This window comes from Stenella coeruleoalba (assembly GCF_951394435.1).
Source record: "Stenella coeruleoalba genome assembly, chromosome: 3".
Taxonomy (NCBI): Eukaryota; Metazoa; Chordata; class Mammalia; order Artiodactyla; family Delphinidae; genus Stenella; species Stenella coeruleoalba.
The window spans coordinates 154577944-154594294 of NC_137148.1; the positions used below are offsets into that span (position 1 = coordinate 154577944).

Consider the following 16351-nt stretch of genomic DNA (forward strand, 5'->3'; position numbering starts at 1 on the left):
CCAGAACCTCAGAATGAGGATATTTTGTAAATAGGTTGGAAGAGTATTATAATATCGTAGGTTAGCGTAGTAACTGTTATTGTACTGCAGTAACCTAGTGCTATAGGAATCCAGTAGTATCCTTAAGTTAATGTTGACTTTTATTTGGGGTAAGTTTATATTTTGTGTAGTGTTTATTTACTTTTGGGGGTGGTAGGAGCAGTGATATGCTAGTGATATTCATTTCCTCAATAATCAGTTTAAGTAACAGAGTGGACCCTGATCTCAATAGGGGCATAGGTGAAGTATGAGGGTTAAAGTTTGCTGTAATCATCTCTGAGTTTTGAGTTTTGTTTGTTTGTTCTGCTATTTGGAGCAGATTTTTCCATTAATGAATTTCTTGCTAATGGGTGGTGTTGATTCCAAGGGACTGGGGCCTCGAGGTGGGAGGCTGGCTGCAGGGTGCATGGGAGACTCGGTGTTTGGGAAGATATTTTACCCTCTGCCAGCCGCACAGGCCACCTCAGATTCTCTGTTGAACCGCTGTTGAGAAATACAAACCAGCATTGTGCCTGGTCTGCTGTTGAGAAATACAGACCGGCATTGTGCCTGGTCTCCTTGGATGAGGCTTTCCTTTCTCTGTTGTTCACATTCCCTCATTAGATTACACCCCTTCTCTCTCACCAAGTGCTGCACTGTCTCTTGAACAGGCAGTAATTCTGTGACTCGGTGTCTTGGCTCGCTTTTTCTCCAGCCTTGAAGGCCCTGCCCCACCCACCTTGACATCCACTCAAGTTCCCCTCTGGCCTGGACGCCACCTGGTCTCTGCAGCCTCCAAAGGCCCTCTCCGTCGTATCCACAGGACACAGGACTTCTTGTCTCTTCTGCCAGCCTTGCTTGATTCTCCCTCTGGAGTTAGTAATCTGTCTCCTTGTTCCTCATGAGAAGTAGGCATTATTCCCCTCTGAATATGCAGGGACCGTTTATTATCTTTTATATATAATAACTTAGTACTTATTTTTGTTTGTGTATGTGTGTGTATGGTACACAGCCGGAGGCAACGAATTCTCTCATTCGGAGTATATAGTTAAACAAAGCTTTTTTTTTTTTTTTTTTTTTGCGGTATGTGGGCCTCTAGCTGTTGTGGCCTCTCCCGGTGCGGAGCACAGGCTCCAGACGTGCAGGCTCAGCAGCCATGGCTCACGGGCCCAGCTGCTCCGCGGCATGTGGGATCTTCCCGGACCAGGGCATGAACCCGTGTCCCCTGCATCGGCAGGTGGACTCTAAACCACTGCGCCACCAGGGAAGCCCTAAACAAAGCTTTTAAAAGTTGTTTTTAATCACATTATCTGATTTCAAGGTTGTTAACCTGGTCATCTCATGCCAATTAGAAGCTCTGATTGGCAGCTTTAGATTTCTTGATTAAAAACCTAACTAAATTGATTACATTTTAGCATTCTTTCAGTAATGAAAGAGGTTCTTAGTGAAAAGTTCAGGAACTATTCTATTTGGTGCTTAGTAGAAATATTTTGAATTAATGTGTGTACCAGTTATTGTCATTTCTTTATTAACTTCAAAAGTTTTCTGCCAAATAAACATTTCACTTTTTTCTGTTTGTAAAAAAACAAAACAAAACAAATGGCTACCCACCCACCCCCCTTCCCTAGAAATATTGATTTAATTGGCCTGAGGTGGATGTTGGGCATAGGTTCAAAAAGCTCCCCATGGTGATTCCGATGTACAGTCGAGGTTGAGAACTCCTGTTCTATAAACTTAAAATATGAGTTTCATACATGTGGAGTCACCTTGCACAGGTTTGGTACACAGTGTGGCTTAGTAAATGTCAGCTGGACAGGAATCTAAACCTTGCATCAGATCTCAATAGATTCTGTTCTCTGAAGGGGTGTGGAGAAGTTGAGCACCGGTATACTATCTTGGCATTTCCCGACGGGACACCTGAAGAGCTGTGCCTTTCAAGCATCTTCAAAAGCACTTTACTGATTTCTATGCCATGCCTGGAGCCGGGCTGGCAGCGCTGGGGGGAATGGAACACATTCCTTGCTATCCATGATCAAGCCTCAGCCACACTTCCATTCCAGAATTGCCCAGGAGGGAAAGACGAGTCCCGGGGCGGTCAGGAAGCGGTGTGCTCCCGGATCCAGGCTAGGTAGTTGGCCACGTCGGTGTATACACCTGGCATGTGGTGGTCGCCGCAACCTGAACCCCAGCTGACGATGCCTCGCAGGATGAGCTGGCGCTCTGCGGTCTCATCCTCACACACCAGAGGGCCCCTGGAGTTACCCTGGGTCGGGGACACGCGGCTCAGCGCCCTTGGCTTGAGGTCTGCACTTGACCGGGTTGGAGGAGGGCACCAAGTGGGTCCAAGGGCTCACCTGGCACGCGTCAGTGCCACCCTCGAGGAAGCCAGCGCAGAGCACGCCGGGGGATGAAGGCGGCTCCGTGCACGTCGGGGGCGGAGCAGCGCTCCGGATGGATGAGCGGCACCTGAGTCTACTGCAGGAAGCTGGAATATTACCCTGGCCCTGCGAACCGAGAGCGCCTTCCTCACACCCCTCCCAACTCCTCTCCGCCCAAGCCATGGACCTGGCTGCGCCAGGCTCTTCCAAACCCGCTAATCTCCTGCCTCCCTCGCAACAAGCCCGAGAGAGAGTGAGTTGCCTTTAACACTATTTCATAGACGAGAAAACTGAGGCCAGAGAGGAGCGGTTATGTGAATGAACCAGGAGGAAGCAGGACTGCTTCGGAACCCCACCCCAACTTCCCATCCAGTGTCTCAAAACCTTGGTCCCCATCCAGCCCACCTACTGCTCCAGCGCGGGCCAGCGTCCTAGTAGCCCTTGCAGCCCTGTGCCCAGAGGGAATCAAGAGAAAGTGCGATTCTCCCGATACGCCTCAGATTTGGGGACGCCCCCCAACAGTGAATACCAAGCTCTTGGAGAAGCAGACTGCAGAGACAAGGGCCCTGCACGTCCTCACAACCCACCAGGTCGGCCCCACCTGTCCCTGGCGGTACCAAACCTGCGGCCTTCTCTTACCTACCCCGGTGGCCAGAGGTTTCCCTCCCACCCCTAGCGGTTCTGCCTACCTTCTAACTGGTGACCCCAGCCGGCCACTTCGCAGAGCGCGGCTTCAGATTCGGCCGGGAGGGCGGCGCTACTCGGCAGGCACACTGGCTGAACGAAAGGCGACGGGTGCGCGCAGCAGCCTTCAGCGCTCTCCTGCAGGCGCACCAGAGCTAACCCAAGCGGGGAGGAGCATGAGACCGGGACGCTAGGACTTCGAGCCCCGCCCACCCTTTCCCCTGATCCCCGCTGGGGCGCCCCCACGCACCCAGGTCATGCTGGTAGGTGATAACGCGAGAAGGCCTCGTGCAGGGGGTAGGCACGCACGGCCAGCGTCTGGCACTGCTCATAGCTCTGGTTATGGCGGTCCTGGCCGAGCACCACTGTCAGCTCCTCTGGCGCAGGTCTGGGGGCAGGGTCGGGAAAAGGAAGCGTGCTCAGAGCCGGCCACAGGCATCCTGCGGGACCCTCCTCTTTCCGAGCCCCTTCTTGGATTTCAGCTTCCTCCTGGGGAGCTCTGAAAGGGAGAAGGGGGAAAGGTGGGCGGGGACGCGTAGAGGTAGGGCACGTGTTCAGGTGTCGCGCGGAAGCTGGGCACAGGAGAGAGGAGCTAGGGATCCAGGGCCGGGAGCTGAGCGCTCAGGCACTCGCCGGTTCTGCAGGCAGTGAGCCGCGGTCAGCACTCAACAGGGGGCGATGAGGCTGCCGGTGCAGAAATTTTGGCCCTGTTACAGCGCGGCGATGTAGGGGTGCGCCCCGGGGAGCGCCATCAGTCCCCCGACGACGCGGCTCAGCGAGGACAGCCGTTTGTGGAGCCACCGTCCACAGCCCGCCGGGCCCGCGCTGGGCAGGGGAGTCCGCTGCTCGGGCGGCGAGCACCAGCCTGTGGGAGAAGCCCAGGCTGAGGGCCGGGAGACCCACGATCTTGGAATGTAGCTCGTCCCGTGCTTTCTCTGCTCGGATTCTTAACTTTTCCCAACAACCTGAGATCAGGGGTCGAAGCGGGGTCTGGGTCGTGGACTGAGGTTTCTGCAAAGCCGAAAGCGAGGGCAAAGGGAAGTACTGGTGCCCAGATGAGATCCGGATCGGAGGAGGGATTTGGGGCGCCGCCGGGGCTGGGGCCTGGCACAGTGCCAGGCGGCAATAATTCGAGCTTAGTCGGTCGCCTCTCCAAACAAAGCACCACGGGCGGGTGTCGTTGTCCTGGTTCCTGCAACCACGGGGTGGGGGTGGTTGAGAAGCCCTAGAGGGCCCTGGGGCGGAAAGAGACGCCCAGCCCTGCCCCACCCGCGCACCGGCAGAAGGCGTGGTCGCCCAGTCTCCCGTTCAGCGCTTGCTCTGCGGTCACATTCCAGTAGGTGGCCTCGGAGGCCCACGGCTGACAGGGTGCACCCCAGAGCTTAGTCCGGGCCACGCCGCGGTAGCTGAGCCCGTGGTCGCGGTCGTCGTAACAGTTCGCCTTGTGGTCTGGGGAGAGAGAAGGCTCCCTACAGCTAGGGTATGAAACGGTCTCCGGCCGCTCTCTCACCCACTTCTCCACTCTCCCTCCTCCCTCTCTGCAAGCCCTTCCCACGTGGGGGCGGGGCTTCTGCTTCCCAGACACCCTAACTCACCCACTTCGCACAAGCGTCCAGCGTAGCCCGTGGGGTAACTGCACAGGCGGTGGCCCTCCGCCTGTAGGCAGCTGCCCCCATTGAGACATGGGTTGGTACGGCAGACTGGGAGAAGGAGCATGTTGAGCCACCCCTAGGCTCAAAGACCCCCGCGCCCCCTACCCAGAGAGCTCCCTCTTACGCTGGCACACCACCTGACCTCCTGCCAGCCTTTCTTTCCCACCTTCTGCCCTCCTCCCTGGCCAGCTCCCCACCGATCTACTCACCCTGGCTGGCCAGTGGCTTGCACTGGGCATTCGGACCATTGCACTGGCACTTGGCTACACCTGCCAGCTCAAGCCTGTGCCATATTTCATTCTCCTGGAGGAACCAAAGAAGCTGGGGCTCAAAGCACTTCTCTGGGGACAAAGGGGTAGGGTAGTCTCAGGAGAGTGTGGGACCATGCCAAATCTCTGGGAATCCACAGGACTTCTTCAGTAGGCCCGTGGCTGCCCCTGTTCCCCAGCAGCCCCTCCCCTGGCCTCAGCATCTCCTTACCTCTCTGGCCGTGCTTCCCAGTGAAGTGATCTGGACAGATGCAGTGTGGGCCATTTGGCATGTTCACACAGGTCTCTCCTTTCTGGCAGGGTTTGTGTTTGCTGCAGTGATCTGAGAGATGAACACAGGGGGAGAAAGAGTGGGGAGCCTGAATCAAACAGATGGGGCCAAGTCCCTACCCAAACCTACTTGTCTTTTGACCTTGGCCCTCCAAATTTCCAAGCCTTAGTTTACCCACCTGAAAAATGGGGCTACCCCCTCTTAGAACTTCTCCCTCTGGGAGGGAAGGAGATAGGTGGGCCCAGAGTCCCATATGTTTTAGATCTGATGATACCCAGGAGAGTAGCTAGGGTCGGGGAGAGGGCCCTGTGCCACGCCAAAGGTTGTGTGGCACCTTTCACTTTCTTTGGCTCCAGGCAGTATGCCCACATCGCTGATCCTTCTTGAAGTTGGGGGTGGTAGCACACCTGTAGACAGAGATAAGGCTTAAGACATGGAAGTGACCCAAGTGCCCATCAATGGATGATTGGTTTAAGAAGATGTGGTATATACACAACGGAATATTATTCAGCCATTAAAAAAGAATGAAATATTGCCATTTTCAGTAACATGGGTGGACCTAGGGAATACCATACTAAGTGAAGTAGTCAGATGGAGAAAGACAAATATTATGTGATAGCATTTATATGTGGAATCTAAACAATAACAAATGAATCTATATACAAAATAGAAACAGACTTACAGACATAGAAAACAAACTTACAATTACCAAAGGGGAAAACGGGGGTGGGGGTGATAAATTAGGAATATGAGATTAACAGATACACACTACTATACATAAAATAGATAAGCAACAAGGATTTACTGTATAATACAGGGAACTATATTCAATATCTTGTAATAACTTATAATGGAAAATAATCTGAAAATATATATATATATAACTGAATCATTTTGCTGTACACCTGAAACCAACACAATATTGTAAATCAACTATACTTCAATAAATAAAAAAAAAAGAAAGAAAGAGATGAAGCTTCCTAGCTCTGCCCAAGAGGCTGGGCTGCCCTTCCCTATCACAGCCCCTTCTCTCCAAGCAGGTTCCTTGGACAGAAGGATGGGCAGAGTCTACCTCCCCCAGACCCCTGCTCCAACCCTTCCAGGGTAGTCTTACCAGGGTCGGGGCCAGGCCAGCCTCTGTGGATAAATTTGTGATACAGCTGCCAGTGGTACTGAAAGGGGAAGTGGCAGGGCTCCCCAGTGACAGTGAGAACTGCAGGGGTAACACACTCCTTAATGACTTTCCCCATGCCCCATTGCCCAGGTACCACCCCTCAGAGTCTGGTTGGAAAAAGGATAGACCTTTGAAAAGATCATTGTGCCTTCAAGACCACATCCTGCTTAAGAGTTGGGTTTCTGGAGTCAGTTGGTGGACTCCTGACTCCACCAACTACTAATTGCGTGACTTTAGACAAGTCTGCAGCCTCCAGGCCTAGAAGAGTGCTTGCTACAAAGTAGGCACTTAATAAATACTTGTTGAATGTTGAAGTCACTTGACCACTCTGAGCCTTAGTTTTCTCATCTGTTAAAAATGGCAAAAATCATACATAGTACAGATGAAGGGTTTCAGTTTTGCAAGATGCAAAGAATTCTGGAGATAGATGGTGGTAATGATTGCACAACAATACGAGTGTACTTAATATCACTGAACTGTACACTTAAAAATGGTTGAGACGGGGATTCCCTGGCGGCGCAGTGAATAGGAATCCACCTGCCAATGCCCGGGACACAGGTTCAAGCCCTGGTCCGGGAAGATCCCACATGCCGCAGAGAAGCTAAGCCTGAACGCCACAACTACTCAGCCTGCGCTCTACTGCCCGTGAGCCACAACTACTGAAGCACGCATGCCTAGAGCCCATGCTCTGCAACAAGAGAAACCACCGCAATGAGAAGCCTGCGCACCGCAATGAAGAGTAGCCCCCACTCGCGGCAACTAGTGATAAACCCCGCGCGCAGCAACAAAGACCCAACTCCGACAAAAATAAATAAATAAATTTATTTATTTATTTAAAAACCCAGCATGTCAGTATGGTCCTATTTTTGTAAAAATATGTTTACATATGCATAAAAAATAAATCTAGAAAGAAATCTCCAAAATTTGTAACAGTGGTTTTTGGAAGATAGTGGATTATGGGTGACTTTTCCTTCTTTTCTATTTCCGTAATTTATAAAGTTTTTACAATAAAAATATTGCTATTGTAATTTTTAAAAATAGTACAATTGAGCCTCATTCAGATTCTGTATTTGCTTATCTGCACTTCTTGCTAAAATTTATCTGTAACCCCAAACCAATACTCAAGGGGCTTTCACTGTCATTTGTGGCATGCACAGAGCGGTGAAAAATTTGAGTCACCTGAAGTGCAATTCCCAGCTGAGGTCAAACAAGGTGATGCTCTGCATCTTGTTTCAACTCCTACTGTAAACAAGTGTCTTTTTTTTTTAATTTTTAAATTTTATTTATTTTTTTATACAGCAGGTTCTCATAACTCATCCATTTTATACATATTAGTGTATATGTCAATCCCAATCTCCCAATGCATCACACCACACCACCCCTGCCACTTTCCCCCCTTGTTGTCCATACGTTTGTTATCTACATCTGTGTCTCAATTTCTGCCCTGCAAACTGGTTCATCTGTACCATTTTTCTAGGTTCCATATATGCATTAATATATGATATTTGTTTTTCTCTTTCTGACTTACTTCACTCTGTATGACAGACTCTAGATCCATCCACGTCTCAACAAATGACCCAATTTCATTCCTTTTTTATGGCTGAGTAATATTCCATTGTTTATATGTACCACATCATTATCCATTCCTCTGTCGATGGGCATTTACATTGCTTCCATGTCCTGGCTATTGTAAATAGTGCTGCAATGAACATTGGGGTGCATATGTCTTTTTGAATTATGGTTTCCTCTGGGTATATGCCCAGTAGTGGGATTGCTGGGTCATATGGTAATTCTATTTTTAGTTTGTTAAGGAAACTCCATACTGTTCTCCATAGTGGCTGTATCAATTTACATTCCCATCAACAGTGCAAGAGGGTTCCCTTTTCTCCACACCCTCTCCAGCATTTGTTGTTTGTAGATTTTCTGATGATGCCCATTCTAACTGGTGTGAGGTGATACCTCACTGTAGTTTTGATTTGCATTTCTCTAATAATTAGTGATGTTGAGCAGCTTTTCATGTGCTTCTTGGCCATCTGTATGTCTTCTTTGGAGAGATGTCTATTTAGGTCTTCTGCCCATTTTTGGATTGGGTTGTTTGTTTTTTTAATATTGAGCTCCATGAGCTGTCTATATATTTTGGATATATTTGGAGATCCTTTGTCCGTTGATTTGTTTGCAAATATTTTCTCCCATTCTGAGGGTTGTATTTTCATCTTGTTTGTAGTTTCCTTTGCTGTGCAAAAGCTTTAAGTTTCATTATGTCCCATTTGTTTATTTTTGTTTTTATTTCCATTACTCTAGGAGGTGGATCAAAAAAGATCTTGCTGAGATTTATGTCAAAGAGTGTTCTTCCTATGTTTTCCTCTAAGAGTTTTATAGTGTCCAGTCTTACATTTAGGTCTCTAATCCATTTTGAGTTTATTTTTGTGATGGTGTTAGGTAATGTTCTAATCTCATTCTTTTACATGTAGCTGTCCAGTTTTCCCAGCACCACTTACTGAAGAGACTGTCTTTTCTCCATTGTATATCCTTGCCTCCATTGTCAAATATACGGTGACCATATGTGCGTGGGTTTATCTCTGGGCTTTCTATCCTGTTCCATTGATCTATATTTCTGTTCTTGTGCCAGTACCATATTGTCTTGATTACTGTAGCTTTGTAGTATAGTCTGAAGTCAGGGAGGCTGATTCCTCCAGCTCCGTTTTTTTCCCCTCAAGACTGCTTTGGCTATTCGGGGTCTTTTTTGTCTCCAAACAAATTTTAAGATTTTTTGTTCTAGTTCTGTAAAAAAATGTCATTGGTAATTTGATAGGGATTGCATCGAATCTGTAGATTGCTTTGGGTAGTAGAGTCATTTTCACAATATTGATTCTTCCAATGCAAGAACATGGTGTATCTCTCCATCTGTTTGTATCATCTTTAATTTCTTTCATCAGTTTCTTATAGTTTTCTGCATACAGGTCTTTTGTCTCCCTAGGTAGGTTTATTCCTAGGTATTTTATTCTTTTTGTTGCAATGGTAAATGGAAGTGTTTCCTTAATTTCTCTTTCAGATTTTTCATCATTAGTGTATAGGAATGCAAGAGATTTCTGTGCCTTAATTTTATATCCTGCAACTTTATCAAATTCATTGATTAGCTCTAGTAGTTTTCTGGTGGCATCTTTAGGATTCTCTATGTATAGTATCATGTCATCTGCAAATAGTGACAGTTTTACTTCTTCTTTTCCAATTTGTATTCCTTTTATTTCTTTTTCTTCTCTGACTGATGTGGCTAGGACTTCCAAAACTATGTTGTAATAGTGGTGAGAGTAGACATCCTTGCCCTTGCTTGTTCCTGATCTTTCAGTTTTTCACCATTGAGAATGATGTGTGCTGTGGGTTTGTCGTATATGGCCTTATTATGTTGAGGTAGGTTCCCTCTATGTGCACTTTCTGGAGAGTTTTTATCATAAATGGGTGTTGAAGTTTGTCAAAAGCTTTTTCTGCATCTATTGAGATGATCATATGGTTTTTCTTCTTCAATTTGTTAATATGGTGTATCACATTGATTGACTTGTGTATATTGAAGAATCCTTGCATCCCTGGGATAAATCCCACTTGATCATGGTGTATGATCCTTTTAATGTGTTGTTGGATTCTGTTTGCTAGTATTTTGTTGAGGATTTTTGCATCTATATTCATGAGTGATATTGGTCTGTAATTTTCTTTTCTTGTAGTGTCTTTGTCTGGTTTTGGTATGAGGGTGATGGTGGCCTCATAGAATGAGTTTGGGAGTGTTCCTTTCTCTGCAATTGTTTGGAAGAGTTTGAGAAGGATGGGTGTTAGCTCTTCTCTAAATGTTTGATAGAATTCACCTGTGAAGCCATCTGGTCCTGGACTTTTGTTTGCTGGAAGATTTTTAATCACAGTTTCAATTTCATTATTTGTGATTAGTCTGTTCATATTTTCTAGTTCTTCCTGCTTCAGTCTTGAAAGGCTATACCTTTCTAAGAATTTGTCCATTTCTTCCAGGTTGTCCATTTTATTGGCATAGAGTTGCTTTTATTGGCATAGTAGTCTCTTAGGATGCTTTGTATTTCTGCGGTGTTTGTTGTAACTTCTTTTCATTTCTAATTTTACTGATTTCAGTCTTCTGCTTGTTTTTCTTGATGACTCTGGCTAATGGTTTATCAATTTTGTTTATCTTCTCAAAAAACCAGCTTTTAGTTTTATTGATCTTTGCTATTGTTTTCTTTGTTTCTATTTCATTTATTTTTGCTCTGATCTTTATGATTTCTTTCCTTCTACTAACTTTGGGTTTTGTTTGTTCTTCTTTCTCTAGTTCCTTTAGGTGTAAGGTTAGATTGTTTATTTGAGATGTCTGTTGTTTCTTAAGGTAGGATTGTATTGCTATAAACTTCCCTCTTAGAACTACTTTTGCTGCATCCCGTAGGTTTTGGATCATCGTGTTTTCATTGTCATTTGTCTCTAGGTATTTTTTGATTTCCTCTTAGATTTCTTCAGTGATCTCTTGGTTATTTAGTAACGTACTGTTTAGCCTCCATGTGTTTGTGTTTTTTACATTTTTTTCCCTGTAATTGATTTCTAATTTCATAGCGTCGTGGTCAGAAAAGATGCTTGATATGATTTCAATTTTCTGAAATTTACTGAGCCTTGATTTGTGACCCAAGATGTGATCTATCCTGGAGAATGTTCTGTGCACACTTGAGAAGAAAGTGTAATCTGCTGTTTTTGGATGGAATGTCCTATAAATATCAAGTAAATCTCTCTGGTCTATTGTGTCACTTAAAGCTTGTGTTTCCTTATTAATTTGCCGTTTGGATGATCTGTCCACTGGTATAAGTGAGGTGTTAAAGTCCCCCACTATTGTTGTGTTACTGTTGATTTCCTCTTTTATAGCTGTTAGCAGTTGCCTTATATATTGAGGTGCTCCTATGTTGGGTGCATATATATTTATAATTGTTATATCTTCTTCTTGGATTGATCCCTTGATCATTATGTCGTTTCCTTCCTTGTCTCTTGTACCATTCTTTATTTTAACGTCTATTTTATCTGATATGAGTATTGCTACTCCAGATTTCTTTTGATTTCCATTTGCATGGAATATCTTTTTCCATACCCTCACTTTCAGTCTGTATGTGTCCCTAGGTCTGACGTGGGTCTCTTGTAGACAGCATATATATGGGTCTTGTTTTTGTATCCATTCAGCAATCCTGTGTCTTTTGGTTGGAGCATTTAATCCATTCATGTTTAAGGTAATTATTGATATGTATGTTCCTATTACCACTTTCTTCATTGTCTGGGGTTTGTTTTTGTAGGTCCTTTTCCTCTCTTGTGTTTCCCACTTACAGAAGTTCCTTTAGCATTTGTTGTAGAGCTGGTTTTGTGGTGCTGAATTCTCTTAGCTTTTGCTTGTCTGTAAAGCTTTTGATTTCTCCAACGAATCTGAATGAGATCCTTGCCAGGTAGAGTAATCATGGTTGTAGGTTCTTCCCTTCATCACTTTAAATATGTCATGCCACTGCCTTCTGGCTTGTAGAGTTTCTGCTGAGAAATCAGCTGTTAACTTTATGGGAGTTCCCTTGTATGTTATTTGTCGTTTTTCCCTTGCTGCTTTCAATAATTTTTCTTTGTCTTTAATTTTTGCCAAGTTGATTACTATGTGTCTCAGTGTGTTTCTCCTTGGGTTTATGCTGTATGGGACTCTCTGCCCTCCCTGGACTTGGGTGGCTATTTCCTTTCCCATGTTAGGGAATTTTTTGACTATAATCTCTTCAAATATTTTCTTGGGTCCTTTCTCTCTCTCTTCTCCTTCTGGGACCCCTATAAAGTGAATGTTGTTGCGTTTAATGTTGTCCCAGAAGTCCCTTAGGCTGTCTTCATTTCTTGTCATTCTTTTTCTTTATTCTGTTCCGCAGCAGTGAATTCCACCATTCTGTCTTCCAGGTAACTTATTTGTTCTTCTGCCTCACTTATTCTGGTATTGATTCCTTCTAGTGTATTTTTCATTTCAGATATTATATTGGTCATCTCTGTTTGTTCTTTAATTCTTCTAGATCTTTGTTAAACATTTCTTGCATCTTCTCAATCTTTGCCTCTATTCTTTTTCCGAGGTCCTGGATCATCTTCACTATCATTATCCTGAATTCTTTTTCTGGAAGGTTACCTATCTCCACTTCACTTAGTTGTTTTTCTGGGGGTTTATCTTGTTCCTTCATCTGGTACATAGCCCTCTGCCTTTTCATCTTATCTATCTTTCTCTGAATGTGGTTTTTGTTCCACAGGCTGCAGGACTGTAGTTCTTCTTACTTCTCAAGAAGTGTACTTTTCATGCTCTATTTAGTGCCATGTTTTTCAAATTTTGTGCTTTTTTTTTTTTTTTTTTTTTTTTTTTGCGGTACGCGGGCCTCTCACTGTTGTGGCTTCTCCCATTGTGGAGCACAGGGCGCGTATGCGCAGGCTCAGCAGCCATGGCTCACGGGCCCAGCCGCTCCATGGCATGTGGGATCTTCCTGGACCGGGGCACGAACCCATGTCCCCTGCATCGGCAGGCGGACTCTCAACCACTGCGCCACCAGGGAAGCCCTCAAATTTTGTGCTTTTGATACCTGATTTTGCTGTTGAAAATGGCCCCCAAATAGAGTGCTGAAGTGCTGTCCAGTGTTCCGAAGTGCAAAAGGGCTGTGATGTACATTATGTAGAACACTTGTGGGTTAGATAAGCTTCGTCCAGGCATGAGCTATAGTGCTGCTGGCCATGAATTCAATATCAATGAATCAACAATATATATTAAGTAAGGTGTCTTTAAACAGAATCACACATACAACAAGGTTATATGTTGATGAAAATGTTGTGACCAGAGCTAACAGAAACCTAACCCTATATTTCCTCTAGGAGCAATGGTTCAGTTTTTGCTAATTCAGTGTTCATGGTGACTTTATAGAACATGACTACCACGAATAATGAGAATTGACTCTATTTCAGAGGAGTGTTGTGAAACTTAAATGAGATTGTGTCTATAAAACACTTACACAGAGTCTGGCACATAGTACATTAGCTGCTTTTTTGTTATTAGAGGCCCAATGACGCTTGTGCTGAGGGCCAAATCAGGGACAGGACATTAAAGGAAGAGAGAGGGGTCTGAGACGGACCTTTAAGATGCAAATGGAATGGACACGGAAGAGTAGGACCCTAAGTAGGTGATTAGGCAAGGGCAGAGCAGCTAGGTTGAGTCAGGCTAGAGGGAGGAGAGCAGTTTGGCTAGGTGTGGAGTGCTGAGGAGAGGAGGTGAGGTACTCAGGATTGCCTCAATGTCATGCTAAGGGGCTGGGCCTGATCCCATCAGGGCAGGCTTGCCAGGGCAGGCTCAATCTAGTTTACAATTCTAGGTAAATATTTAGTGCCTGGAAGAATACAGGAAATGAGGAGCTATGGCAGGGGGAAGATGGCAGATATCTACCATCTAAAAGGGAGCTTGATAACAAAAGCCAATATATTTTAAGCATTTACCATGTACCAAACTGTGGGCTGAGCGCCTCACTGGGATTAATGACTCATTTCTCCTTCTCCACAACCCTAAGAGTTTTACCATTACCAGCCTCGTTTTACAGGTGGGGATTTAAGCTTGGAGAAGTCAAGTCATTGGTGCAGAGCCATCCAGCACGTAAGTGATGAAGCTGGGATTCAGAGGAATTTGGGCTCCAGAGCCCTGCTCTTGATCCTTCCTTGTCCGTCAAGGGCCCTGGCCTCTGTGTGGCATGACTGATGCCTGCGAGATGTATTGAGGAGAGGAAAGGAAGGGGGAGGCTGGAGAAACCGAGGAAGACTGGCAGGTACTGGACCAGACACTCAGATACAGCCCCAGCCTTGCCCTCAAGGAGCACATAGTTCACTATCACTCTGGATCCCCGGCACCCATGCGCACAAGACCTGGCATATAGTAGGCTCTCAGGTCTGAATGCCAGCCAGACAACTCTGGGGATGAGAGTGAAGAGTGCCCAGGATCCTTCCCCTCACCCCAAGGGCCAGAGACTAACAATCTGCACACTCCCTGCCATACTCATCCCTGTTCAAGGGTCTCTCAGGAGGTGGATCCAGGCTACTTACCCACTGTGCGCTCACTCTCTATGAACTTAGAGAGTTCATAGAGAGTGGCTTTCCAAGGTGGAGATCTGGGCTTGGAAGTCAAACACAATCATTTCTGCTGTATTCTATTGGACACAGAGAGCAGCTCTAAATCAGTTTTAGAAGAGACTATTCAAGGTCATGAATCCCAGGAGGTGAGGATCAATGGGGACCATCTAGGAGGTTGCCTCCTACAGCATTCCTCCATCCTTCCTTCCCTGTTTGCTCTGCATGGGGGCTTTCCAAGGTGGAGTCTATGGGAGAGAGAAGAAAGCCGGGAATTTTCCCAGAAAGTCGTTGCCTGCCCCGATCCCATGCTAGTCCCCAGCTTCCTTTCACAGTCCAGAAATGCAGAGATTTCCTCAGAAGGCCTGGACCCCTCCTTCCTCCTCTCATTGTCTCCTCAAGGTCCCCCTCCCCCAGTAATGCAGGCCATGTCCTCATATCCACCAGCACTGTCTGTCTTTCTCTCCTCTACTTTGGCCTTATAGGCTTGCCTAGTCTTTCCAAACAGGCCTTCCAATCACCTAGACTAAAAGGTCATGGACAGAGGCCAAGGCTGTGATAGGGACCCCCCAGGGCCATCCCAGTACAACCCTCCTGGTTCCCACAGCCTTCACCAAAACTGCTGACTCCAGGCTCACCAGCAGGACCCCCAGGAGCAGCAGAGCCCTCATGGGGTCTGTCTGTTGGTCCAACCACTTGTCCAGGAGTCCAGATCAATAGAACTGGTCGGGCTTCCCAGGTGGCGCAGTGGTTGAGAATCCGCCTGCCATTGCAGAGGACACGGGTTCAAGCCCTGATCCAGGAAGATCCCACATGCTGCGGAGCAACTAAGCCTGTGCGCCACAACTACTGAGCCTGAGCTCTAGAGCCTGTGAGCCACAACTACTGGAGCCCACATGCCACAACTACTGAAGTCTGCATGCCTAGAGCCCATGCTCCACAACAAGAGAAGCCACCACAATGAGAAGCCCACACACCACAACCAAGAGTAGCCCCCACTCGCCACAACTAGAGAAAGCCTGTGTGCAGCAACGAAGACCCAACACAGCCAAAAATAAATAAATAAATAATAACTTTTTAAAAAAATAGAACTGGTCAAAGGTCCCTGAGGCCTGGGAAGCAGAGATTGGTCGAGCTGCCCTCCTGGGCTGTTTATGGAAAGCCAAGCAGAGAGTTTCCTTGGTGGGCCCCCAAGGATGGGAAAGTTGGGAGCTGGTGTGTGGGAGTAGCATAATAAGGAGTGGGGCTCCTCCTCTCTTTCCCAGATAGTGGAACTGGAAGCAGGAAGAGGGACCATCTTTGTTTTGGGTCCTATTGGGGATGAGGAGTTTAAGGAGATCCAAGAGAAGCTCCCTACTTTAGGAATCTTAGAGTCCATGGAGAAGTATATTCATTTTCTATTGCTGCCTAAAATTAACCACAAACTTTGCAGCTTAAAATAATACCCATTAATTACTTCGTAAATCTGTGGGTCAGAAGTCCAGCACTGCGTGACTCAGTTTTCTGCTCAGGGTCTCACAAAACTGAGATCAAGGCTAAGTTTTCTGGAGGCTCTGGGGGAAATTCCCTTCCAAGGTCATTCAGGTCATTGGCAGAATTCAGTTCCTTGTGTTTGTAGGACTGAGGTCCCTTTTTCTTTGCAAGCCAGGGGCTGCCCTCAGCTGCTAGAAGCTACCTGCATTTCTTGCCATAGAGACCCTTTGATCTTCCAAGCCAACAACAGAGAATCTCCCCCACGTTGACTCTCTTACCCTTTGAATTTCTTTTGCCAGGAA

General features: G+C 46.4%; 1 protein-coding gene across 1 annotated transcript; it reads right to left on the minus strand.

Moving 5' to 3' along the window:
- Positions 1–2061: 2061 nt before the first annotated feature.
- Positions 2062–15247, minus strand: F12 (coagulation factor XII; the record flags this gene model as incomplete). The annotated part of the gene is given in 21 exon segments (XM_079918675.1): positions 2062–2281; positions 2373–2426; positions 2428–2490; positions 2494–2511; positions 2515–2522; positions 3086–3235; positions 3331–3355; positions 3357–3468; positions 3714–3745; positions 3749–3790; positions 3794–3945; positions 4046–4272; positions 4358–4529; positions 4676–4780; positions 4942–5073; positions 5213–5323; positions 5607–5640; positions 5643–5679; positions 6387–6393; positions 6396–6501; positions 15182–15247. Coding segments are annotated over 21 exon segments (1821 nt in total). The 3' UTR covers positions 2062–2113.
- Positions 15248–16351: the final 1104 nt, after the last annotated feature.